Below are 27,662 nucleotides of genomic sequence, written 5' to 3'. Positions count from 1 at the left end.
AATATTATGTTGCACTCAACATGGAGGAAGTAACATTATTGCACATGTACGGAAAACATTTTTTTTTTTAATGTTTAAAGGATTTGGGACGGGGGGATTCATTTTTTTTACAGAACACCCGACACAAAGGAAGGTGAATGATTAACTGCTGTCTTTCGTGCGCAGAAATATACGCTGTTTGACAATGACAGTGTTCAGTTGTGCAAACTCACTAAGCACATTAACTTCTAAGTACTACTGAGCTTTTTCATTGTATAGCATAACCCTTCTAAACACGTACTTTCCATTCCTCTATTTTTGGTAGCTGCAGATTTTTATTTTGATAAAGAGCTTACGCAGAAAACATTTGGTAACCTTATAAAGCACAATATATTAAACCGGTGATTCTGATTATTTTCAACAAAAAGGCATCAATGGGATCTTTGTCAGGTCCATGAGTTGTTTTAACAGTTTCACCGAGAGGAGATTTCCCCTCTAACTTCCGATATCACGGCCTCAAAAGCAAACTAATGGATACTTATGAAAACGTAGCATGATTAGAAAAGAGTCAGCAAACGACCTCAGTAATGTCTGTTAGAGCTAAAACGCTCTAAAGGCACTTTGACTTTGAATCATAGCTGGTGTCCCTGTGGACAAAGATGGTAGTTTCCAACTCCAGAATTCAGCAAACCTCTCATTCTACGGCAGCAGGCGTCGGGCAACCGGCTCTCACTGGTGGTTCTGTTTCTGCGGCGCTCTTGCTGCAGGTCGAAGGCGGCAGCCGAGCCGGACCCGGGCCGGTATGCTCATCGCCGGACTCTAATTGACAATATCAGTCTAATGTTTGTGAACATTAGCAATAATAAGCTACTGGAGATACTTGACCAAACATAGTTTGTCAAAGTAATAATTGAATATTTATTATTTTAAGAATGACTTTCTCTCACTGCAAATAGCTGCTCATCGCCCCATGAGGTCAAATTAACAAATAGTTTGTGTATCATCACTTAACACACTTTTTCCATCTCTCCAACGTCATTAGACATGATGGTCCCACATAAACTTATCTTGTGACCCGTAGAGGGAACCGGACCCCTAGATTGAGAACCGCCACACAAATAATCAACCCATATAAAATATTTAAAAAACAGCATTGAGTCACCACTAACAAGCTAAGAGTGTCAAATATATTATCAGTAACTCTGACCGCTTCTCTGCAGAATGAGTGCTGTTAATACTCTTTAGTACATTGTGTTAATAATACTTTTAAAAGAGAGTATTTTGAGATGAACGATCTGAGATCCGTACTTACTCCATACAATACTTCACTACTTAATTCTGAGCCCTGTATTTAACAGTTTGCTTTGGATACTCACTTCTTTCTTTTATGGATCTGGCAGTTTTTAACCTCTGAGGGTCAAAGGTCAATGAAATCCACAATGAATTGCTACGGTCTTATGGAGGGAAATTTGGGTCGCAAACAAAATTCCTGCAATGCAGCAGGAAAGCCACATAAGACAAACAACAAGGTTGTCGACAGTATTTTAACGTAATGTACCTTCTAAAGGGGAAAAGGCCACATTGTAACAGCCATTTCATTGACAGCAACAAACACTTGTTAGTCAGTTAGTGAATATGTTTGGGGCGTTTCTCCCTTTTCCGCCTGCAAGAGAATCCGGAGACACAGTGGTCATATTGTTGCCACAGTCGTCTTGTGCATGGCAAATTCCTCCAGAGGCCAAAAGGCCTCCATTCATTCATCCATCCATCCATCCATCCATTCATCCATCCATCCAACAGGGCAGTTGAGCTGTGCAGGCTGAGTAGGGGCCGAGATTTGCACGGATCTCCAATGCCTTTCTGCGTGTTCTCAAAAACAAGAATAAATCTATAGAAATGTTGAATTTTGAGCCCGCTTCACCAGCAGAGGAGGTTGCAGGGCTGGTAAACGGTAAACGTGATCAACAGGTCCCGGGTTGAAGGGGGGGGGCTGCCGCAGACATCTGCGCCCCATTTACAGCTGCGTCAGGCTGGACATAGAGAGCCGCAGTCACCGCACCGGAAGAAGGGTACCGATTTCAAAATAAAGAACTGAGTGTATCGGTTGTCGGATCGCCTCTATTCCGATGCCTTGCCCGCCGGCGGAGGAGACGTTTTTCAACACGTTTGTCAGAGAAAAGTGACGTCACGGCATCGCCGCTCCACCGCGGGGCCGTTGTTGTTGTTGTTGTGTGACAGCAGCGCCCTCCAGCGGTTCACCAGCCCCCGTCGTCCCTAAAGGTTGGCCTGTAATGCACGCTTTACAACACCTGCTGCATTCCATCGCAGGTAAACATGCGTTGAGATAAAGGCACCACGTCGACGGACGGTAATGTGTTGAGCACACACACTGTCGGTGACTTCTTTCTTTCTATGAGGGTTCTGTATCCGACTCATAACTCTCTTAATAACATCTTAAAAGCCCACGTTTTCATCTCCGCCCGTTCTAAAACGTACTTCAGCCAGATACCCACACAGGTTGTATTTTGAAGGTCATAACCGGAAGTAGCACTCCGCGTCGGTGTTGTGACTCTACACGCGTCCCCTCCTCCCCAGCATCGCTCAACCGGCTCTCAGCTTTCCGCCGAGCAGGAGTGCACCGCAGCCGGGGGAGGGGGGGTGGTGGTGAAACATGGCCTCAGCGTCCACCGGTAATCCGCGCGCGTGAATCCCGCCGGGGTTTCGGGTTTCCTCGCAATGTTCTCCCGCCCGAGCACGCGGGGACCGCCCGCAGCGCGCCACCACGGGACGGACCGCGACGCGTGATGCACATCGGAGTCCAGGAGTTGGCGCCCCGCTGCCAGGAGGTGATGGTCTCCTTCTCTCACCTGCCGCCGCGTCGCGGTGATTTTTAACAGTGCGTTCCTTTCACTTCTCGTGCAACTCTCTGCGTGAAACTGCGCATTTCGCCGGGAGCGCGCCGGGATTCACCGCACGCCGGACGGCCTGCGTTTGACCACCGGAGGAGCTGGACCGGGAACTCCGCGATGATCTGACGGCCGCCGGAAAGTGCCGCCAACATTAGTCCAAGTCTCCTGGCGTCGCCATCTAATTGGCCGCTTGCCCGGCACGTGATGGCCAATAACAACGAGCTACAGGTGAGTTCCCAACTTTTTCTTTTTCATTAGCGCCGCGGCGTCAAATGGGCGCATCGGGGGGGCCGTACAGGTGTGCGCGTGTAGATCCACGGCGGGGGGGCTTCAGAAGGAGCTCTCATTGGCTCTCTATGGTACCTGTGGAAGTGGGAGGAGGTCTGTGGTTGAAATACCCTGACGAGGGATTAACTATTACACCACTCACTTAAATTTGGTGCAAAAACCACCCAATGGTCTTAAGTGAAGCTGCAGGGGCCCAAAGGGCCGCAGGTTTCAGCCTCAAGTTTGGAAAGAGCTCCAAAAACTGCAAAGGCACAGCTCACACGATGCAATTCAATACATTTCATAACACCTGCCATGCTTGAATGCACATGAATGACTGACATTTCAGATATGAGTACGACCTCGGGGGGTTTATTGGGAGTTTGCTTTCTGGTGACGTATTGGAACGTTTTTATTGAAAGTAAAGCGGGTTAAGAGGGCAAAGCCTTTCTTGGTGGAACTACATATCATTTAATGCCACCTGAAACACGAGGAGGAGCCCCAAATACACTGCTTTTTATAAGCAGCTATGATTCAAAATATTTAGGAACTGATGTAATCATTATGTTTTTCTCTAAAATACACCTGTAAAAAGATGTTTACTGACAACAAAACAAAACATTTCCTTCTGAATTGTAGGAGAGTTGAAGTTAAGATGGTCAAAATAACTAATAGTAATAAAGTAATGCACCCTAAAAATCTTACTTTGCACATCATAGAACTTAATAAATGTTCTTACTTACTGTTTTAGGGTTATAGTTACTCCACCAATGCACACTGGTAGAAGACCAAGTTAAACAGAAGACCGTAGAAAGTAGTTTGGCTAGTTATCAAATCATTATTTGTTTACCAATCAGAAATTCCCCGAACACACGCAATGGTTTCCTGTTTGTGAGGCTCAGGTGGGGTCTATGTTGAGTCATGGGAGGCTTGGTGGTTGAATGTAGCGGGCTTGTGTTACAGTCACCCCGGTGTCAGCCGCGAGGTGGAGGGAAACGTTAAATATTCAAGGCCGGTTCAGGAGCCACACGTCCCTCTTTAACTGGCAGCCCCTCGCTGGCACAAGGACAAACTGCTGCAGAGGACGTTTGTTTGAAGGCGACTTAAAATATCGTCACCTTGGTGCAGGGCCACACATTGACACCAATACAACAGGGTACAAGAAGTATTTTGATCGACATTTTAAGGCATGCAACCACAACCCACTCGTGTCTTCTGTATCTATCCACATGTTGACCTGTTTGGTTTAATACAACAGTCCATTATCCACAAGAAGAAGGAAATCAGCTGACTTGCTGTCCGTCCTCTGCATAGCCTGTTTGTTAGTCAGAATCCCCTGTCTTGTCCCTTCGAGTTGTTTCCCCCCAACAGCGAAGGTGCAGCCCAGCGTTTCTTGGAAAGCTGGACAGCGCGTTGCTACGGCGCCTATACGGGGCCACTGCAGATTGATCCTCGGAAAGGCCTCCTATAAATAAGGGCGGCACATTTAAAGGGACGGTAAAAGTTACTTACGGTGAGGTACTTATCCACAGCATTGCAACCGGCGACGTTTACGTGCACGCTGTATTTAGAATAGTGAGACGGCTGTTTTATATCATCTAAGCGCTCGCCAAAAGCACAGATGGAAAAACCCGGGCCCTTTTCACTCGGCAGAACATGGGGGTTGTTTGGCTTCTTCTGCCTCAATTTGAAGGGTGTTTTTGTGTCAACCAACACACTCTTGTCATCGGACTTTGTTTTAGGTGCCTAGAATCTGTTCGGCGGGCGTCTTTGTCGCTTCGCTTGTGCCTGCTGTCAACTGGGTGGTGCACCGACCTCCATCGGCTGTGGGTGATTGACGGCCAAGTAACTCGTACAGCCCCACGTTCAAAGACCCAATATCCGCCTTCAAAGCCATAGTGCAGTGATGCCCCTCAATAGCACCTTCCGTGCCCCCCCCCACCCCTCATGTCGATTCCGAGGAGCCATCGATACTCCAGTCCGGTAGGCGGGCGCTGGGAGACGGCTGATTGAGATGAAGTGGCCACCTGTGTGACAGTGACGCATCGAGCGGCGGAGCCGCCGGCGAGGTGATTGAGCTCCCTTCATCTCCCTTTCCCCTTTCGTGTTTGTCCTGAATACGTCATCAAGGCTCTGCTGCTGCCGACAGGCGTCCTATTTGAGGTCTCGCCCGCTGGGCTCGCAGAGGAAAGCCGCCGGTCGGACCCTGCTCCCTTTTTGTTAGGAACACATTGGCTCTATGTGCATGGAAGGTGGTGCTTTTCCGCTCATGTCTGCCCCTCGCGCCACATGTCAGGCCGTTTTGCATGGCTGTGAGGAATGTAAATCCAGTGCCTCTCTCTCCAAAGATGTGGGCTCTGCCCGTTGACATACGCCGTGAGGTAGACATACACCCTCTCATGAATTCTTTATTTCTCTCGGCTTCCTGTAGTTGTCTACAAGAGTCGGAGCAGCTGCTGCTGCTGCTTCACTCAGCGGCGTGCACAGCTCCTCCAATCCCCCGAACAAATGACTTTTTTATTGATCATCTGAGGCAGGTGGGGGGGGGGGGGGGGGGTACATTTCTTTAATGGCAACGGGAAAACATTTGAGCGGCGATAGCGCGCGTGTGTTATAATACGCAGCGTTATCTTGTGTCTATGTGTCTCCAGCTGCCCCGGCCATGGACAATAGGATTAGGAGAGTGGACTTCACTGTGTGTCTGACCTCCTAGTCGGGTGGCATTAGAGCTCCCCCCCCCCCACACACACACACACACACCCCACCCCCAGTCCCCCACGAGTCGGGATTATACCGTCCTTGCAGGAATCCGTCTCCCTCCCAGACGCACCAGACTCACAACTGGTGCCTCAACGAGACGTCTCAACGCCTCCCCCCCCCCCCCCCCCCGCCGATGGACCAGATGGGCCGTCGGGATGCAGTCAAGCGGACCCTGTTGGTGCCGGACCGGGGCATCTGAAAGGCCAATGCAGAGAGCCCAATGCCCCCAAATTTTAAGAACGCCTTCAAACCAGCATCCGCGACGCTCCCATTGGGCCCCCAGCCCCGCTTCCATCCGGCCGACCGGTCTGAATGCCAGCTGTTGTTGCTGTACGCTGGTCATCCTACAAGCCTCCCAACGGATTAGTTCTAACTGATACCAGGCCAACGGGAGGAAGAGGATAAACACTGGTGAAGGGCACAGCGACTGCTAACCATATTTCTTAATTGTGTTCGACCACATCTTGGTGGTTTCTAAGCCGAGTGTTTTAGTGGCATCACAAGATTGAAGAACGTGTCGCTAAGAAGGACATGTTGGAGAAAGGGTCCTGTTTTGTGGGAGCAACATGTGGTAAATTCAATCTCAAAATGACGTTTTCTCTCGGTGAGACTCTGGTCGGGAAGGACACAAAGGAAATGGGACCATTCAGGTGCTGCGTCTTCGTCTCCGGAGAGCCGAGCGTCGAGTGGCTGCTCAAGTAGTTGTGTAATGCCAGTGGGCTCTGAAGCTCAGCGGCCCTTGAGAAGCAGCCTGTGGCGTTTTGGCCTTACACGGCCATGACACACCAAATGTAACCCAAACGGCCCCCATTGTTGTTCTGAAAGTCTCTGAGGCTGACCTGCTGGAACAAAAGGATACTCGGGCACAAACTGCTGCCAGGTACCATTGTGAGTTTGACTTCTCTTTGTCCAAGCGCCAACAGTGCGCGGGGGGGTTTCAAAGCTGGAGCCGGAGGAGAAACAAAAATGTAGCATGTCACATATATTTGCTCCATATTCCTCTGATTAATGGTAAAAGCATGTCTACTTTCTTTAGTGACAAATAATCCCATGAAAGGACCCAATAAAAAAACAACAACAGTGACCTCATCCGTTGAAACGTAATGTGGGCGGGGCTTCTTTCTCTGTGCCATCGACCGCCACAAGACGCAGTCGCCACGCTAGTAGCTCTGCAAGGCCGCAGCACTAAATGCTCACAGTGACGATCATAACACACCGATGTGGCCACACTGATCTTGGGGACATGTTTTTTGTTTACCACTCACACTCACCCGCTGCCTCGTGACAGCTAATGTCACACGACATGTAATGATTTTTGGGGGGTTTGAAGATTTTTCACAGCATTATAAATGTATATTAGTGAGGGAGTCTTATCATGGTCCCAACAATCGAACCGATACTAATACTAATGCTCTGTGCAATTTCACCTTTTCTTTAAAATAAAAAGAATCATGCCCATGATTTTGGACCTATTGGACATGGATGTGTTGCTGGCAGAAGTCCAATAGTGTTCAGACTTTAAACAGTCTGTAGTACAGCTGCACCAACCTGAACTACCGGTCCGTGCAGATGAGCCACTACTGTCTGTGGACAACAACCTTAAAGAACATTTTGCTAATGTGTCTCTTGTTTTCATTATCTAACATACTTTATTAAAATGACACAAATCAAAACATCGTGTGCTTCTCCTCGTCCTGTGTCCGTAATCAACCGGCAGAGAGGGATAATCATCTGCATTATAGAATGGACCTCTTATCCTCCTCGGCCCTTCTGCCATAATCGTTTTTAATCTGCTTTCCATGTCCATTACCATCATGCCTGCTCAACCATTCCATTACACAGTGGGGCCCTTTCCGCTCCCCGTGTCCCCCCCCAGCCGCTGTAGGTGGGTCGCGCGCATGCCGCGTACGGACCGGAGCATCTGCTGTGAAGCGGGTCATGTGACCCGTTCACCTGCCAGGTCCTAAGAGGCCATGGCAGATTTACACGCATGTGCTGGTAGAAATCTCCCGTGGACAGAAGCACGCGATTTGCATAACATGCGAGTTTGGATTTGTCCCAGTGGGACGGGGGGGGGGGACGGATCTCATTTGTTTGGATTCCAGTGAGATTTGAGGAGCAGTAATACTGCGTTCACACCAAATGTGGAGAATCCTGGCACCGTGCGCGTGTTTATTTGACCTCTAAAAAGTGGAGAGGTGGTGCAGCATGGCGGCTGTCTCAGCCAGAAGCAGCATCCACCTCTCCTCTGAAACAACCCTCCGCATTAAACATTCAACGCCGTTCGCTGCTTGTAGTCTTCTCCATTGAGGTTACGCTCGGATCGGTCGTCCTCTATGTTCCTCGTCTGTCAGAACTTTATCTTCCCCTTCAGGCGGTTCCTGCCCTGCTTTTCCACAAACCTATTTTCTCCCTGTTTTTGCAGTTTCCCCCGTCTAGCTACTAGCGGAGTCTAGCGGCTCTGATCCGGACTGACTGTTGTAGGTCAACAACGCTGTTTGCTACCTTTTTCATATGCAGGTAGCGTTCAGAGAAAAGTCAGCCACGTCTGTGTGTGTCTCCGGTCCAAAGACACCTTGACCTCTTGGCTGCTTAGAGACGGCTCCCGACTGCAGTTTTTTTGTTTTTCCCAGCATTGTTCGCCTGCCTGGGAAGATGGCCACTGAAAACATTTTTTTGTTTACTCAGTCCAAATAATGTCTCCAGTGTCCTTGACCTGTCTTGTATCCCGGGAGAAGCAGATTGAGTGTGAGGACTCGTGGAGCTTTTCTAATGGTCGGGGTTTTGGCGCCTTATTCCTCAGCAGCCTGAACAGAGCGGCCGTTTGTTGCCGCGGCGATCACAATGGACAAAGGCAGGAACACAAACACATGAGCGTTTACCGAAGTCTCTTGAGAAGATCGACGCTCTCAAAAAGACGGCATTCATGCCGATCTGCTCCTCCCCAGCTGTGGAGCGGACACTGCCTCAACACGCGCACACACACACACACACACACGCAGCTCACCCTTTCTGCACAGTCTGTGGACCTGGACGGGGGAGAAGCCTGTCCCCTCGTGCAAGTGACGTTCAGCCGCGCTGTATCTTAAGACCGCTGAAGGAGATTTGCCGACATAATTTCCCCTGGAATATGAAGGATTTTATGGATTAACAGGAAACACACAATCCAAGGTTTATCCTGTGAGCCGTTAACTAATGCAGGGAAGGCCAAAGTTTAAATGTAAAGACTAGATATCGGCCGGGAATTTGGCGACGTTTTAGTTTTTTCCATTTGCTCATTTTTTCACCGCTGCTCGCCACCACGGGACGGCGTCCCACACCCGACTCCGTCGCCCTGCACCAGAGGGGGCTCCCTCACCCTCGTGGGAGTCGGCTCGGTGTGCTCCCCTGGAGTTACCTCCCTCCCTCCCTCCGTCCCTCCCTCCCTCACCCCCATCTGATGTGCTGACATTATGAGGAGCAACATTCCCTCCTGTTAGTGCTCTCAACATGCAGCTCACAATGCCCCACTGTGCTGTTTTATTCATTACCAGCCTGTTACAGTGCATTAGTCCCACGTGTGTGTGTGTGTGTGTGTGTGTGTGTGTGTGTGTGTGTACCGTGCGAGTGTTAATGTGCGCTACAGCTTGGCCTCCATCAGAGTGTAATATTATGTGAATTATTTGAAATATTTTGCTGTATTTTATCTGCCCCGGGGGCGGCATGACGACGTGATTGTTTGTGTGTCATTAGAGGGATTAATTGAATTTCATTGGCACCTGCCAAACCGCCCCCCCCCCCCCCCCCCCCCCCATAACCCGAATCCCCTGCACTGTCTGCTGAATGAGGCTGTGTACAGACATCAGGATGTGAGGAGCATTCAAGTTATGCTTCTGTCCGTTGCCCTCTCTCTTTTACATAGTGCACTACTTAACGCGCACACACACACACGCACACACACACACAACATTTACAGTGATGAATGGCACTATTAAGTTAAGTCGCTCCTCTTAAGTGAATGTTCAGAATCGTGAGCAGGCCAACAAAACCCTTCTGCCTTTTCTGCCCCTGTAGCTCCCAACAACATTGCCTCACATTGCCAAAAAAGGCCCACACACACACACACACACACACACACACACACTAAAGCTCACATCACGACCTCAACTACAACTGTTTCAGTCCGCATTTCTAATAATAAACAACAGTTTAATCACCAGTATAATTCCAAATCCCTCTCCTTCCCTGTAAAACATCCCTTTATTAAATATCAAGCTGAAGGTAAACGTGTTTAATTACTTCTAACTTTGGCAACACTGCGCTGTGATAATTAAGTTTATAGTCTCCTAAGCGCCATCGTGACGACTGCTGCTTGTGAAATGCAGCCGTGAATGGATGAGATTGAGGTGCTGACAACTTGCACCCCAACAAAATGGATTCATCGCTATTTATAGAGGCGGACAAGTGGAGCCGACGGGCTATTAGAACTTCATCGGGGGGACGGGTCTCTGTGAGCCGCCGGCTGCAAGAGAGCCAACAATACGACGCCGAGGGGAAGAGAGACTGAAACGCAGGCTTGGAAAGGGAAGACGTGGGAAACGTTTGGGCAGAAAACCAGCCTGTCCACCTGTCCACCTGTCCACCTGTCCACCTGTCCACCTGTCCACCAGTCCACCTGTCCACCTGTCTGCCCGCGCTCTCATTGTCCGTCCTGCTGCAGCCTTTTTTTAGTTCAGACTCTCGATTGATCATTAAAGTTTTAAAAGGGCTCGATGAAGGAATTGAACACAACCGCCTTACGCGGTCAGGACTTGTCCTTTTGATGGACGTGGAGGCTTGGGTTTTAATAGTCCTGCCCGTGTGACGTCCTCCAGCTTCAGCAAAGAGCCAGCCGATCTCTGATGATGCCGTTCATGGGATCCGAAAGGGCAAATAAACATGAAAGCGGACACTTAGTGATTCATCTGTGTGTTTGTTCCAGGTCAGTCCTATCAAGGTGAACAGGGTGAGACTGTAACTTTAAGAGCTATATTAACCGGTCTTAGTTCCTGATCCTGTGGTCAGCAGCGTTTTGTTTTTTTTGCATGAGTGAAACAGACATGATGAGCGAGTCACTTTGCCGCTTCGCGCTTCACTGCAGCTCGTCTGCAGCCTGACGGGTCCCGTTTTCAGTTTGGTTACGGCGGAGTCGACGATGACCGCTCAGCTGCATTTGTAAAGCAAAAGGGGGAGAGACGGCAATGGATGCATGGGGGCGGCTATCTCTGCAGCCACCTGTCGACATCACGGAGGGAGCACGGAGAGCCACAGCTGCTCGGTAAGGAAAGGGGAACACGTCGAGATATCGGACACACGGCGTTTGTGTCTCTGATCAGACTGTCGCCGCGCTAGAACAGCTGCCTGCGCTTGTATTGACATTTCACTTCCTATTCCCTCCTAGCTGAGTGTGTGTGTGTGTGTGTGTGTGTGTGTCCCTCGCCCACTTTGTGCGTGTGGTATGACCGCGAGAGAGAGACGCGCTGAGGGGTCGGAGGGGTCTGTGACTTCTCACTGCCGATGGTCTGAGTCGGACGAAGCCGGCAGCGTCTCCCCCTCTGACAGGAAGAGGCCGCAAGCCAGACAGCGACGGGATGCCAGAAACATTTCAGTGGGGGAGAGGAGAGGGTGGAGGGGGGAGGGAGGGGGGGTTTGCAATCTGTCCCCGTTCCCGACTCGTAAGGTGTGCGCCTCCAGCTTGTTCCGGCGGAATGTCCGTCTCTTCCACCGCGTGTCTGCAGTTTGTGTCCACATGTCATGTTGAGCCAATAAACAAAAGCCGATGCTTCTCGTTGGCCTTTTTAAACTAATCGGTTTCATTGGTTTTCATAGGGCTTTGCTATTGGCTGCACGTTGCTGAGCTGGCTCGGCTGTCCCATAACACAACCTGCCATGAAGACCTGTCCTCTTCTCAGCCCATTTAGAAGCAACATCTCTTCTGTTAGAACGTCTTGCTAGTGCCTCGTGGTGGGAACGTGTTGCCCTTTGTCCACTTTCCTCTTTGTTTTTATTAATCTTGAGGTAAATAATAGAAACACTCCCGGTCTGCAGACATGGGCCGTATTCTACTTCCATCTGCACAAACAAAGACATGTTGCGATTGTCCATGTGACATGACATCAATCCATCATAACAGCTTTGGAGACCCAGTAGCAGGAAGCAGAGTGTCTGTCAGCTCTCTGACTTACAAAACCACCGCTGTGCGTCTGTGTGCGTGTGTGTGTGTGTGTGTGTACAAAGTGCATGACGCCCCGGCCTCTATCTGGCAGCGAGCAGAACAGGAAGCAGCGAGGTGGGGCTCGGCCTGTGCTGTTCTCTCTTCCTCTCCGCCGCCTCATTCGCTCGCTCCGGGTCTCTCAGAAGGCCTTTCGATTCCCGGCGGGGGGAAGGACATCCTGGGGTTTTAAGGAGGCAGGAAAAGCGCCCGACGTTGTCCTGATCGGCGCTGCTGTCGGTGCCGGGTGTGTGACAGGAAAGGGGGTGGGGCTGGGTGGGGCGGGCGGGCGGGCGGGCGGGCGGGGCGCCCCGGGAGCAAAGCCAGAAGGAGGCCGAACATGGCCAGCGAGGACGCAGTGCTGGAGGACCTGCAGGGGGACCGACCTGTTGACTCCCCGGCACACGCTGAGCAGAGTGACACAGAGTCTTCGGTAGGCAAAACGTGGCCTCAGCGCGCCCCCCCTCCCCTCCCCCCCCTTCCTTTTCTCTCTTCTATCCACTACTACGGCCCTTGTTTTTTCTGTTCTTCCTCGTTCACTTCCTGCAGCAAAGACATACATACATATATGTGTATAAATATATATGCATCTTCTCCGACGTTCTTGTTCCCGTGCGTTGTTGTGTCTTAGTCTCGCACAGAGGTTCTTTGTCGCGTTGTGCTGTTGCACAAGCGCTCCTTCCCCGTCGTTCTTTGTGCGTCGATGCCTCGGCCTCGAGTGGCGCCGAGAAGCTCTCGGGCCTGAGGCAGGAAATCCCCTTTACTTCCCGTATTCTTTTGCTCGGTTCGGAACCTCGGCAGATTTTCTTGATCAGTTCTACTTTGCCTGAGGTACGTTGATTTGCTGCCACGCGGTCGGCTGACTGGATATTTGTATTTCAACGAGCAGTTGAACGGGCGTATCGAACATCGTGGCCGGTGGCGTCCGAGGCCAGAAGAAAGAGTGGGAACCTCAACTGTCATTGTCGCGGTCAAAAGAGTGATGAATATAGTGATGCTATACACCTAAAAGATGACGTCCACTGTAAATGTTTCCTTTCTTAATGATAACCTACAAGATTTGCCTAAAACATTTGATGCAGCAACAATACTTTTGTAATTCTACAGGCAGGAAGTAAACGGCTGTGGTCATGTGACCAATAGTCATCTGACATCTCATATTTAATTTGTACCCTTTATTATTTCAATATCTACTTGAAATGATGGTTAAGAACCATTCTAGGCCTCTAATAAGATAAAGTCACTGGTTTTATTTCACTTCCTCACCAATATCATTAGTCAAGCACTTATTTTGACTTCCTGCCAATCCCCCCCGACTTTACCCACGACTGCATCACATTTGTATTTGCAATTTTAATACATTGTATAATAAATGATACATACGTGTGTTGATCCCAAATTGTTTTTTTTCCTCTCATTCAACTATTTTGGAGCCTTTCTAGCTTTTTATGACTCACAAATAAAATAACCCTTTTGGTGAACTGCGTCACCCCTCAGTTGTGCAATGTCATAACGTCGCAATATTCAGATCCTGCGCCGCGTGGTCGGGTTTGGGGCCGTGGGCCGACTGTCGGACCGTATTGTGTTACAGATGGATTATGGCTCTGAGAGCACAGCTGCAGCTCCGGCCTGCATGTAGCTGGACGGACACGGAGACCTAAGAAGTTGTAATCAGATCTGCTAAGCTGGACGGCTTGCTGCATGGTCAAGTGAAAGGTCCTTATACTCAAACGTATGCGTGCGAGAGCTAATGTTGCAATATGGTTTTAATGTTGCAATATGGTTGTTGCAATATGACATTTGCACTCTACGATGTTTACGAGGAATTTGTTTCCTAAAAATAGAAACAAATACACACAAAAGGGACAGAACTGCTATAATGCACCTGCTCTGCAACTTTCAGTATATCTCTAAATCATTTTTTTGCTGTAAGGAAAAACAACAAGAATAATACTGCAACTAGTGCACTAATTTCCTATCCATTTTTTGGAATTGGGACATATTTAGATATATTTGCGGAAACGGTGACTGCAGGCCTCCGAGTGGGAGACGAGATGTTACTTCTCCTTGTATTCTAGTAATTACTGACTAAATATCAAGATAAAATATCATAAGCAGTATCTTATTCTCCCTGTACATGTTGAGTTTAAACTACAGTTGATCGTCAAACTGCAAAACAACAACTTTTTGATCCGTAGGAAAGTAAAATCTAGCCCAAAATCTGTTTTTAACTTTAGTCGGCTAGCTCCTTTTTGAGATAGATATATATATATATATATATATATAGATGTATAGTTTTTGGGGTGAAAACCACAAACACTACATCCATATGTTTGTGCGATTGTCTTTACACATCCATGTGACATTTTCCTGCGTGTGCGACTCGGGAGGCCGCTGGTTTCCCCTCCTTTCATCCCACAGCGCTCCACTTTGTCAGATGTGTGAAGGCCGACCGTTGCCGGCTTTGACCTCAGCTCAGCTGGATCTCGCCTTTATAGTTCTGTTCAGCGAGTGAACGCTTACCCTCCTACACTGTGAGCGGTACATAGCTTCCCTTCTCTCTTACATTGGTCCTTCTGCTCACCTTCCCCCCCCCCGAGCTTCTTCTCCTTTGGTGACTTCTCCCATAACCGCCGTGCCCCTCCCCCCTCTTCTCCCCCCCGCAGAGCGACCCGGGCGGGCTGTCTGTGCTCCAGCAGCTCGGTCTGGACCAGAACTCCGACTTCTCCGACTCCAGCGTGCAGCAGTGCCTGGACGAGCACCGCGAGAGGATCCGCAGGGAGATCCGCAAGGAGCTGAAGATCAAGGAGGGCGCGGAGAATCTGCGCCGCGCCACCACCGACAAGCGGAATGCCCAGCAGGTGGACTCGCAGCTTCGCAGCTCCAACCGCAAGCTGGAGTCCCTCCAGACGCAGCTGCAGGAGCTGGACGCACACATTGTGGTCAAGGGCCCCGATGAAAGCAAAGGTACGGTGTCCACCATGGAGTGGGAAGAGGGGGGGGGACCTAAGTTATGGTGATTCATCCGTGGAGATCATCAAGGTCTGTGCAATGTGTCATGGATGGTTAAGGTTGTTGAGGTGCACCAATCAGCGATGAGCTTCCTTAGCAAAGCCGGCGCATTATCCTCTCCACAATGTTCAGGTACCGGTCGATATGGAATACAAATCAAATTGCCACGTTTTGATCAATTTGTGCAGTATAAGATATTTGAATAATACCGTAGACAATACATGTAAAAAGAAACCAAACGCCACTTTGTCTGTACATTAGTCTTCAACCGGGAAAACCGTTTGCTCATATGAGATACGGACACATTACTCTACTCATCTGCTTTCTTGTGAACAAAAGACACGACAATAGCTGCTCACCATAAAGGTCGACCCACCTTAAGTGAGCTGGAACCAAAGTCATCTTCAGGGACGACCGCCGTTCACTGCTGGTTTGTCTTCACGTTTGATTCAGCGCTTGTTAACACACAAACAAGGATTGATTTTTAAAGCTCTACCTGTTTGCAACTCAATTGCCGCCAAAAGAAACCTAAACATTCAATATGATGGGTTACGTTTCTCACTGGAACCGTATCTAAAGACCCATTGTAATGCTTTGCCAGTAGACCAGTAGTTAATGGGCTGAAACATTGGCTGTCTTAACCTTAACCTGGCTGTCAGGTGACCTCTTAACACACAACCCCCCCCTCGTACCCAGATGACCACCAGTCCCCGGGGGCCCCCAATCGGGTGTCGGCCAACCAGCAACGCATCGCGGCTTTGGACCGGCAGCTAAACATCGAGCTGAAGGTCAAACAGGGAGCAGAGAACATGATTCCGATCTATGCCAATGGCGGTACCAAGGTATTCATCCGGCCCCCTCGCCGGCCCCCTCGCCGGCCACATCATGTCTGTCATGTCTCCTTCCTTCGCTCGCTGTTTGAATTCCTCCTGTTCCCTCCGTCCTCTCCGCAGGACAAGAAGCTGCTCCAGACGGCTCAGCAGATGCTGCAGGACAGCAAGACGAAGATCGACATCATCCGCATGCAGATCCGCAAGGCCATGCAGGCCACGGAGCAGTCTGAGGACAGCCAAAGTAACTATCTACGGACGCTCTTTATCCCCCGATCGCCATCCCGCTTTCATCCCACCTGTTACTCTTCTAAACACTGCATTTTTTATGATGCTGGTGGTAATGGATCGATTCCTGGTTCGGGACTTCACAGTGCACAGTCTTTGAGTCGACACGCGCGCACAAACACACGCGTGCGCGTGTTCCATTACAGCTCTCTCAGGTTGGAAGCCGTATTGATGTTCCTGCATCCCCTTGATGTTGCCCGACAACTAAAAGCCATGCCTCATTTAGCAGAGGTTAGAGAGGAGGCAGGGCACATGCAGGCAGCCAGGAAGCGAGGGAGACTGAAAGGGGGCGAGTCAGGGAGGACGACAGAGAGACGGAAGGAGTCGGGGATGAAAGAGCGGGCAGGGAGGGAAAGTGCAGCATGGCGACCCGGGACAGGACGAGCCGCCTGCTTCCAGGTGACTGGAAGGTCTCCGTGGCAGAAATCCATGTGATTGTCACCCCCCGCTCTGCAGATCCTGCCAATAAAGCTTCAAGTCATCATTCAGATTTTCTGGCTCACCACTCGGCCGTATTAACTTAAACGTTGATCATACATGGTGGTGTTGTGTCTCTGCTCTCATATGTGGCCGAAATGAGTCGACCTCAATAACTGTGATCAAATCTGCAACCTGCTTTCTACCCGATAAATTCTCCCTGTGTGCAAACACATCTCGTCTCGTAACAATTTAAATTCAAAGTGAATTCTCTGAGTCCTCCCCGCTGTGCGCCCCTACGTTGCTCACGCGTTGCCTGCGTCCACAGGTAAGCCGGACATGTGTGGGATGGAGCTGCGCATGGAAGAGTTGTGGCACCACTACCGCGTGGAGCACGCCATGGCCGAGGGCGCCAAGAACATGCTGCGACTGCTCGGCGCGGGGAAGGTCCAGGACAAGAAGGCCATGGCGGAGGTGAGCGAGCCGACGGGATTCATACGTAGTCCACCGTCAACACGTCCTGGTCAGCGGTTTTCCCTCTGATTCCAGTGTTTGTGCTAAGCTAAGCTAGCCGGCTGTAGCCTGTATCTGAAGACATGACAATAGCTCCTCATCTGACTCTGCGAGGAGGCGCAGATCCCCACCGTTTTATCAGAATAAGTCAATGTAAAAGCAAATCATTCTCATCCTTTGTCTCATCAAACCATCGACTCATCTGTGTCCTTTTGAATTATTAGCATTGCCGCTCCAACGACCCAGTTCTAACATCAATTTGAGTGTCAGGAAAGAACATAAAAATCCCTCAGCAGAGACCATTGAATGATGTCCGCAGGCCCAGTGTGGTTTGAGCGGGGCGTCCCAGCGCCTGGACCTGCTCCGGTGTTCTCTGGAGCAGAGGCTGCAGGAGCTGCCCGAGGACCATCCCAAGGCTTGCCTCATCAAGGAGGAACTGGTGCTGGCCACCTCCTCGGCTTTCAGCTCCCGCCACAGCACGCCGTACGTCCACAACCAGTACAGCACCATGAGCAAACCCTCGCCTCTCACAGGTAGACGCAGACGCTGTCCCATCAGTTTCAACCTTTAAATCTTTGTCTTTCCTTTCCTGTAAAGATGAATTGAGGATTTTTCCCCCCCCCTGTCAGGTACTCTTCAGGTGCATCTTCTCGGCTGCGTGGGGCTGCTGGAGGTCGTCCCAGGGCGGAGCAGAGGGACTCCGCTGGTTCTGCCCTCTTACTCCGTGGGAGACGGACGCTCCTCCTTCAAACTGAGTGGCCTCTACAGCCGCAGCACCAGCAGCATGAGCCTGAAGATCCCCGGCAAAAACGAGGAGCTCTCCTGTGAGTCCCTTTTTCTCTTGTTTCAAACAGCCGCCTTTTAGATGTTCGCAGTGCACGATTATGAAGGTATATTTGTGTCTTTGTTACCGCCCCAAGAATGCAACTGCACTGCAATCAAAAATAAAGTTTGTAAGTAAAAATATATAAATTGAGAATAAACTATTTTTTTAGTTTTCACTTTTGTAACTCGGATCTTTGGCTGCATATTAAAACCTGTTGCTGTCAAAACAAAAACCTAGTTGAGTTTGGAAGCTCTGCTGTGTTGACATGAAGCCTCACTTTCTGCAGGCATGTGACGTCGCCCAATGCGGGCTGACGTCACATGCGACACTAACAACATGAAGACAAAGTGAAGTGCTGCTACATTTTACAAAAAAAAACAGACCTCTTCATCCAAAGTCCAACTCCAACTTGTAGTTTTTGGGGGTTTTTTAGAACAAAGGTTTTTGTTTTTAAGAGCAACGGGGATTCTTTTTATTTGCTGCCAAAAATGCTACTTTCATAAGTAAAAAAAGATGTATTCCCACTTTATACAGTTTTCACTTAGAAACCTTTGTAAAAAATGTTTGTAGTGCGAGAAATCTTAAGAAAAAAAAGAATTGGGTAATAAAGACACAAATATCCCTTCATACACGATACCTGGTAGGAAGTGGACTCGCGTGCTACATGCGTGTGGTTGAACAGACCCTGTGTGCGTGCGTTTTGCAGCGGAGGTCAGCGCGGTGCTGAAGCTGGAGAACACCGTGGTCGGTCAGACGGTGTGGAAGACGGTTGGAGAGCAGACCTGGGACCAGACCTTCATCGTGGAGCTCGAGAGAGTAAGTGACGGAGATCACGGCGGCGTGATTCAACCTAAACTTGGAGCTGGGCCAGCGATAAAACGGTCGGGTCACATCCCTGGCGGCGTTCTCATCTGTTAGTCGTTGTGCCGTCAGTCCAGGGAGATGGAGATAGCCGTGTACTGGAGAGATTTCCGCTCCCTGTGCGCACTGAAGTACCTCAAGCTGGAGGAGTTCCTGGACAACCAAAGACACCAAGTCCAGCTGGAACTGGAGCCGCAGGGGCTGCTGCTGGCTGAGGTGCAGGACACACACACACACACACACACACAAACACACAGACGTGTGCCAGTAGAGCGTAATATAGATTAGCCTTCACAGTTCCTCACTGTCTGCCTCAGACATGCGCTCGCCGTAGCTGCACGTTTGCCGCTTTTAAGACGTTGTTTTTTGCTTGTAGGTGATTTTCTTCAACCCTGTGATAGAGAGAGGCAGAAAGCTCCAGAGGCAGAAGAAAGTCTTCTCCAAACAGCACGGTGAGTTCAAGTGCCCGCATAGAGGGCCGTTTATCTCTGCCTTACCTGGCAGGCCTTTGTCCTGGAACCCATGTGTTTGCTTTTCAGTGAGCGGGAGGTGGTAGACGAGCGTAGCGCTCAGAGGCCTCATGTGTGCACGTTGTCCATTATGGGGAATAGTGAGTGTGATCTCAGGAACGCATGAGGAATCATTTTCAAATCTAGGCACAAAGGTCCATACAGACTGGATTAGATTTTGGAGGTGAAAGGTCAAGGCCCCCGTGACATCATTAAACAAATATTTTGGTCAGGGCAAATCATTTTTACCATAAAATAAGCAGCGATGTGGATATAGTGGACACAGCCCTTCATTTTATTTCCAACCTGTTGGGAAAACAACCACCAAACAAACAAGCCGTTTGTCTCGTTTAACGGCGTTACAGACCAAATGGGTTAAGAGACGTTTAAGAGACGAAAATCCAGAGACCGTCCTCCCATCAGATGCTGAAGTTGCCGTGAATGGATTATCTCCATTTTCCTCTTCCTAGTAGATACACACATGAGACACGTTTTGGGGGTTCGCCGTTCATTCCTTGAGTTGTGCTGCGCTCCGTGTGTTTCAGGTAAAGCCTTTGTGCGCGCTCGCCAGATGAACGTGGACATCGCCACTTGGGTCCGCCTGCTGAGGAACGCCATCCCCACTGGAAGCAACGTGCCCGCCTACACAGCCAGTTTCACCGGCAACATGCCGAGCGCAGGGTGGGTCACCAGCACGCCGGCTAATCCGCAAAACAGAGGGTTCTTTTTGCTTTTTATCTATTTTTTATTTGAAAACACAACCGTCTGGTGGTAAATTAGGCATTCAGTGCAATTTAAAAGATATTCAGCTTCTAAATGTTACATGATATCAACCATGAGGATGTAATAATCATCATTCTTTGATTCATTTTTTGTTATTCAAGCACAACTTATTGCTATTAGTTATTGCATCATTCAGTGAAAACACTCATGTTTGCATTCATTCATTTTTGGCATTAAATCGAGGAACACAATGAAAGAGCAAACTATTTAAACTTGTTTTGGGGTAAAAGTATATTATAATCAAATCAAATTGCCTTTCATCCAGTAGAGGTTGAACAGTCATTTGGGCTTCTGAAAAAAGAAAATCTGATTTGTTTTGCTCTGTGTGTGTGTGTGTGTGTGTGTGTGTGTGTGTGTGTGTGTGTGTGTGTGTGTGTGCAGAGAAATGTCAGTGGAGAAGCTGAATCTGGGCAGCGACTCACCTCCCAAAGCTGAAATCCGGAGAGATGAGGTGGACGCGGCCGCTCCCTTGGTGAGTGAGAGGGAGGGAGGCCGGCGAGGAAGAGATGGGCATCTCAACACTATCATGTTACTGTGCTGCTCCCTTCATACCTGCAGCCTTTGGCTTGGGAACAGTGCTCCAGTCATGGGCGGCTGCACCCTGTGCTGCAGTGAAATCTAAGACCAGCATTGCAGAGGGAGGATGAATGATTTGAGTGAAAACTCGGGGGGGGGGGGGGGGGGGGGGGGCAGCTTTAATGAGACGTAAGTGGATGGTGGGGAGATTTAATTCGATCAAGGCCAAATCCGTGTTAGTTTCCCAGTGAGAGGAACACAAACAGCCGAGGGTGAGCGAGAGAGAGAAAAACATACAACTTCAACAGCACAGTGAAAGATAAAACGTGCAGCGCTGTGAGTCGGAGCTTATTGTCTCTAAACGACATGCTAAACACAAACTATTTGATGTTAAAAGTAGCGTCAGCCTACATTTCATAGTGAACTGCACCATGCTGCTGTCACAATGCCATTATGATCATATTTTAATTTATATTTCTTTTACATGTGCAGTTATTGTTAATTTTATACATTAGTCGTGACTGTTAATTTCAAATGCAATTTTTGTCAAAATAAAAAAAAAAAAAATTCCTACAAACGCAATAACACACCTATTCATCAAAAACCATCACCATAGAGGATGCCCGCCTAAATACAAACATATTTTACATTATCTGAAGGTTGTTCCAAATTTTAACCACAAAAAAAATGTATGTACCAAATAAACAATAATGGGCCGAACACTGAGCCCTGAAGAACCCCACAAGTAACCTTCACAAATGAATGATTGGATTCATATTTTGATAATTTAAAGTCAGGGAGATTATAAATGTGTATGTATTTGATTATATTTTACTTCCACTTTTACTTATTACACAGTCATTGATGACATTGCATCATGCTGTGGCGATGCACTGCTTGGTTGCGGTCACGCAATAAAGCCGACTTTTAGAAATCAGAGCACCCAATTAGACGAGCACGGAGCGAGTCAGAGGAGTGGAGGGCCTGTGGCAGATGGTGTGTTCATCGGGCGTTGAAGTATTATGGGATTAATTACTCAAATGTTTTTTTTTTAGAGAACTAATGCGAGCAAGAGGCCGAGTGGATGAACGAGGCCGTCAGTCAGCAGGGGATCTGTCTGTCCACTGTGATCGAAGTCAGCGGACATTTACTCCTCGTTTTGTCCCTCTTCCCCCCACAGGAACAGACGCCTGTCATTGAGGCCCCGTCCACGCCGGATGTCCCTGTGCACGAGCAGCAGCAGCAGCCGACCAGATCGCTGTCCATGAACTCCTCCAGCAGGTGCAAACACAAAGGGAACCCATCTCTCTGACACACACACACACACACACACACACACACAGGCACACACAGAAACCACTACTCAGCATATCTTTTTGCATTATGGCCAACACAGCTTGACTAAAGAAACACACCCACACACAATATGGCCCTGTGTTGTTACCTCTCTTCATGGCATATGAAATACTTGCTGTGATTAGTGTCCCATGCAGAACACAGCAGATCACAACGTAGATGAATCCCCTGATTTGAAGGGGCTTCATATACCACGGCATCCTCTATAATCCGTCTGTCATCTCTCCCGCAGACCAAGCAGAGGCCCCCTGTGCCTGCAGGACTTCAAACTGATAGCTGTGCTCGGCCGGGGCCACTTTGGGAAGGTATTCAAACCGTACACTTCTACATAAGGTTGAACACAACTAATACTGCTAGTTTCAATGCCATTTGTGTCTGTTCACAAATTACTTTGACTCTTTTATGGAATCATAATTTTTTTGTTTTTACCCTCTTGAATTTTCTAGCAGAATTATTAAAAAAGGTGTTATATTAACGATGGATCAGCTTGGTATGTGATGTGTGAAAAACAGATAAACTGCTCTTATCAGCCGACAGTTCTCCTCAACTCTGCAGAGTTTTTTGCCTTTGTTTAACTCTGTATAGATCCTGTAACTTTAATGTTTTCATTAGGGCTGTCAACCAATATTCTATACAATATATATATATATATATATATGAGTTTATTTATATATTATCAGCCAAAGATTTTAGCAGCCTTCCAGTCACTGAACGCGGATCTTTGACCGTTGGTTCTCGTCTGAAATGTGATCCCTGCAGGTGTTGCTGTCAGAGTACAAGAGGAGAGGCAGCCTGTACGCCATCAAAGCCCTGAAGAAGGGAGACATCGTGGCGAGGGACGAAGTGGAAAGGTAACCGCCGTTCACGACGCAGCGACCTCTGCAGTATCAACGCGGCGAGGCTTGTTCGCCTCTGTGTCCCCTCCTCACCCACCCCCCCCCCTCCTCCGTCTCTCCCCAGTCTGATGTGCGAGAAGCGGATCTTTGAGACCGTCAACGGCTCGCACCACCCCTTCCTGGTCAACCTGTTTGCATGTTTCCAGACGCCGGAGCATGTGTGCTTTGTCATGGAGTACACGGCAGGAGGGGACCTTATGATGCACATACATGCCGACGTCTTTTCTGAGCCACGTGCTGTGTAAGTTCAGCTGTGTGCGCGTGGATTCTGCGTCCTCCTTGGAAAGCTCCACGTTCCATTCCGTATGAAGCGTCACTATGTGGCTGTGGGTGCAAATTCTCTGTCCGTTGTTCATCCAACAGGTTCTACTCGGCTTGCGTGGTCTTGGGTCTGCAGTTCCTTCATGACCATAAGATTGTGTATCGGTGAGGACTTGGATAATTGCACACGCACACACATACACAATGCAGAAGGGGTGAATAAATACTCCCTCAGTGCTCGACATAAATCCACTTCCTTCTCTGGCAGGGATCTGAAATTGGACAATCTGCTGCTGGACACGGACGGTTTTGTCAAGATAGCAGACTTTGGGCTCTGTAAAGAAGGTGATTGTCTGTTATTTACTCGTTTAACGCACCGGCCCCCTAAAAGCTACTCCACCCTCACGCTCTCTTCTTTCTCCTGAGGCATGGGTTATGGGGACAGGACGAGCACATTCTGTGGGACTCCTGAGTTTCTGGCCCCGGAGGTGCTGACGGACACGTCGTACACCAGAGCAGTGGACTGGTGGGGGCTCGGGGTGCTCGTCTACGAGATGTTGGTCGGGGAGGTGAGAACACAGCGCAGGAGTAGATTGAGATCCTTAACTGCATGAGAAGATGTTTGACAACCTCTGCCAGCTTGGAGTTGAGACATTTCCCAGATAAATTCAAAGGAAAAGTCAGTTTGCCATCGCTCACGTCTGAACTATGGATGTGAAGCTACAACCTGCAGATGGTTAATGTGGCAATGACGACTGGAAACGGGGAAAATGAGTCGTTAGGATTAATTGAGTCCATAGAAACGTATTCGATTGTGGCAGCCAGAGATCTTCTCTTCAAAGAGGAGTTCAATCCACCGTTTGGGATGTCGACCGAAGGGTCATCAGGGCAACAGGGCGGTAAAACACCCCGTGGTCGGCATCACTACGCTGGGGTCAATAAAAGGCCTGTATGGGCTTTGGCCCGAGCTAAAGGGACACAAGCTTGTAAAGGCTGCAACATCCACTCTTTGATAGACTGGTAATGTTTCCCATAAATTATTCAATCAAGGCTTTCAGAGGCCGAGTTCATAGAGCTCTTAAGTGTAATATGATGCAAACTAATGTGTCTGTCTCTTTCAGTCTCCGTTCCCAGGCGACGATGAGGAAGAGGTTTTTGACAGCATTGTGAACGACGAAGTGCGCTACCCCCGCTTCCTCTCCACCGAAGCCATCGGCATCATGAGACGGGTCAGACTCTGCTCATCATTCTGCTTGTGATGTTCAAATGTACAAACTGTACTTTTGAGCAGCATCATTTAGACGGCAAGTAATAAATGGTGGGGAATTTCTACCTGTCGCTTCTAGCTGCTGAGGAGGAATCCAGAAAGACGTCTGGGCTCTGGAGAAAAGGATGCCGAAGACGTGAAAAAACAACCGTTCTTCAGGGTGAGACTTTAGCTTTTGACTCTTGCTGTAACTGTGAGAGCTGCTGCTGATTAACTCAACCTACCTGTCGTCTAGGATGTGGACTGGGAGGACCTCCTTCAGAGGAAGGTCCCGCCCCCGTTCGTCCCGACCATCGTAGGGAAAGAGGACGTCAGCAACTTCGACGTGGAGTTCACGGCCGAGGCGCCTGCCCTCACGCCGCCCCGCGAGCGCCGCACCCTCTCCCGCAAGGAACAGGACCACTTCAAGGATTTTGACTACGTCTCCGACCTCTGCTAGGGTCAGAGGTCACGGGGGTCGCTAGCCGCCAGCGCGGCCGGCCGCAGACTCTGGGAAGAGACTGACGAGCAAAGGCCGACTCTGTCCCGCACAAGGAGGGAGGGACTTGAAGGTGACGGCAGAGGCTAACCCCCTTTTCCTCTCCGCCTGTCTCGTTGCGACGGGACGAAGAACTGGCCGGGCGTCAATCGGCGGTTGGATGGCGTGTCACGCACATGCGCAGTGTCACGGACCCCGCCGACCGATCTGTGACACTGCGTGGCTTTTGGAAGAGGAGGAACGGGTGATGAAGATAATCCAGATTATGTTACAGATGAGAGGAGTGACCCTGCCGTCTGTCCGTCAGGGCGAAGCACACTGAAACCGCCCCCCGAATCCCCGTCAGAGTCAAAAGTGATTATTCTGGCAGGAAGCAGTTTGTCTGTTCTGCCCTGCTCTCATCTCACGTCCCTTTACCTGCGCTGTTTTTGTTGCTGCTGAGTGCGTGTGCATGTGCGTGTGTCGTTTGCTGTCCTGCCTCAGCCATGAATGTATCCTCGTCAGCTGCTCTTGCAATACTCTTACATTAACACATGGGGGAGCCCGAGGAATGAGGACCCCTTTTCATCGGCCTCTCATTATCCGTCCTCCCTCACAAAACAGATTTTTAACTACAATCAATTCTCGACAACAAAAACTTCACAGAATTTTGTTCTTTTTGCGATCGATGTCCCCCCAACACCGTTTTTTTTCTCTCTGTCATTTGCTGTTAAAATATGTACAAACTGTGACTCAGTAAAAATGTGAACCCAACACAGAGGCATTCATACGTCTATTTTCCTTTCAGTTGATTGTGCTTACAGAGGAAAACCAGTGATGGATTGCAATGAGATTTTTTTTATTTCAAGAAGAAAGAAATAGTCTTTTATTGATCCCGGTGGGGAAATTGTTGTCTGCATTTAACCCATCGCACACAGTGGGAGCAGTGTGTCTTGCTCTGGACTCTTTGACACGGGACATGGAGCAGCCGGGGTTTGAACCGCCAACCCTGCGGATCCCGGCGCACCCTGCGCCGTGGTCGCTGCCACATTTCATGGTCCCCAGAGGATAAATTGTGCAGACACGGATGATCCAATGTCTTCTTCTCTAGCGCTACCATGAGGTCGACCTTTGTGGTTCTTAGTAAAAAAGATTCACTATTGGTGTATAACCATCAAATTCATGTTCCCTTCAGGATGAATCGAATATAACGTTTCATCCAGCGGCATCATCAGGTCAACTTTTTTCATTTCTCCATTTATATACTTGCAACATTCCCATCGGCCTCAGCCTTGTCTAGCGCTAATTAGCAAACGATAGCATGCTAACACACTAAGCTACGGTGCGGTGAACTCTGATGGTTCTTATCACATGAAGTAAACTGGACACGTGTTAATTTATTTATATGAATGTTGTTCAGGGGCCCATGAATCAAAAAAAGTTACCTCATCTTAGTGTAACTCGTATCTTCCATCTTTTGCATTCATGAGCCCAGAGAACAAAAACTGTTTTTGTTTTCCTTTTACTTCGCCCCAAAACCTCTGTGTCAGCGTTAAAGATCTGATATGGAGTCTGACTGGGCTTACTTCAGGTTTTAAAAAGGCCAAAAGAGTAGGAAAAAGAGTTTTAGAGCGGGAGACCACGCCACGTATGACCAAAGCCTGGACACCGCATCGACAAATAATGCCACTGTAGCTTGGAAAATAGCAACATGTGGCACTGAATGTGATCATTTTACTGTTTATAAAACCACAACCGAGACATTAATTGGCCCCTCCGCCACCGTCCCTAACCGCAGGGACTACTTCGCTGGGGAGAGAGCAGGCGCCACCTTTGGAGACGGATTACGGTTGTAGGAACTATGTATTGAAATACGATCTGATCATGGAAGCTTAACCATGTGATTATGCTCTGTAACCGCCGTTATGAGTTGTAACCGCCGTTATGAGTTGTAAGCGCCGTTATGAGCTGTAATTATTGAAATTTCACTCTTTTATTTAAATCTGCCATGTCAAATTTCTCTTAAACATGGACAATTTAGTTTGTCTCTAAAATATCAGAAAACGCTGCTCGTTATTTACCTCAGGTCAGAATGAAATATTTAAATTGCATGTCCAATCCCATCATGAGTCCAAAACTTAAAATAGGTGAACAGTGAACACTGAAACTATAATGCAGTGTGTAATTATTGAATATTTCTGTCACAGCATGCTGCAGGAGGGGTCATCAGTATCAGTAGCAGTGAAATGTTCAAGGTGACCTCACTGTCGGGGGTCAGATGGGCTGTTCTCTCTCTCTTAAGTAAGAGATGGTAAGAACCATTATGTCATTACTGTGTTGTGAGGACATTAAACAAATCTACTGTCACATTTCCTCTGCGCAAGCGTCCACAAAGTCAAAGGTCTGGATTGTAAGTGAAAATTCTCTTCACTAGGAAATATTCCAAATCTCCTGCAGCTGGCCTTTTTTAGCACCGCACTGTGTGACTAATGCGTTGAAGTTTGGCCTAGACAGAGTCACAAGAACTGTCCCAGCAGTCATGCCGGGTTGTTGTTGAACCAGCATGCATCTGCACTTAGAAGAAGCAGAGCATTGATCTCACCCAGTGATAACTGTTGTCTTTTGTTTTGGTGACATTCGGTATTATGAAGGCAGCGCAGGTGCTGATTCAGGCTCTTGTCATCTCACGCCTGGACTACTGCAACTCCCTCCTGCAGGTCTCCTGC

General features: G+C 48.9%; 1 protein-coding gene across 3 annotated transcripts; it reads left to right on the top strand.

Annotated features, from left to right (window-relative positions):
* The first annotated feature begins 90 nt into the window (after positions 1-90).
* On the top strand, positions 91-25,710 carry LOC120827489 (serine/threonine-protein kinase N2). 3 transcript variants are annotated; one of them, XM_078084515.1, is made up of 22 exons: positions 91-3,116; positions 14,811-15,111; positions 15,853-15,998; positions 16,110-16,230; positions 17,020-17,165; positions 17,524-17,737; positions 17,834-18,028; positions 18,737-18,846; positions 18,964-19,107; positions 19,268-19,343; positions 19,946-20,081; positions 20,565-20,655; positions 21,880-21,980; positions 22,288-22,360; positions 22,815-22,906; positions 23,016-23,192; positions 23,315-23,377; positions 23,481-23,557; positions 23,639-23,781; positions 24,334-24,441; positions 24,559-24,639; positions 24,715-25,710. In XM_078084515.1, exons 1-22 carry the CDS (start codon positions 3,093-3,095, stop codon positions 24,916-24,918), a joined length of 2,823 nt encoding a protein of 940 aa, XP_077940641.1. In that variant the 5' UTR covers positions 91-3,092; the 3' UTR covers positions 24,919-25,710. The 3 variants fall into 3 exon arrangements, with proteins under 3 accessions (XP_077940641.1, XP_077940640.1, XP_077940639.1); XM_078084514.1 differs by lacking the exon at positions 91-3,116 and adding an exon at positions 10,977-11,211; XM_078084513.1 differs by lacking the exon at positions 91-3,116 and adding an exon at positions 12,194-12,577.
* The last annotated feature ends 1,952 nt before the right edge of the window (positions 25,711-27,662 follow it).

Source organism: Gasterosteus aculeatus, chromosome 11 (genome assembly GCF_964276395.1).
Source record: "Gasterosteus aculeatus chromosome 11, fGasAcu3.hap1.1, whole genome shotgun sequence".
Taxonomy (NCBI): Eukaryota; Metazoa; Chordata; class Actinopteri; order Perciformes; family Gasterosteidae; genus Gasterosteus; species Gasterosteus aculeatus.
The sequence above is the reverse complement of the archived record's forward strand: the minus strand, read 5'-3'. Positions and strand labels throughout refer to the sequence as shown.

What these genes read in the sequence shown, in the direction of transcription:
- LOC120827489 (XM_078084513.1), top strand. Translation starts at nt 12,485, where the DNA reads ATGGCCAGCGAGGACGCAGTGCTGGAGGACCTGCAGGGGGACCGACCT. An exon ending in CAAAAACGAGGAGCTCTCCT is followed by an intron (nt 18,029 to 18,736) that starts GTGAGTCCCTTT and finishes TGCGTTTTGCAG; the next exon opens with CGGAGGTCAGCGCGGTGCTG. An exon ending in AGGGGCTGCTGCTGGCTGAG is followed by an intron (nt 19,108 to 19,267) that starts GTGCAGGACACA and finishes TTTTGCTTGTAG; the next exon opens with GTGATTTTCTTCAACCCTGT.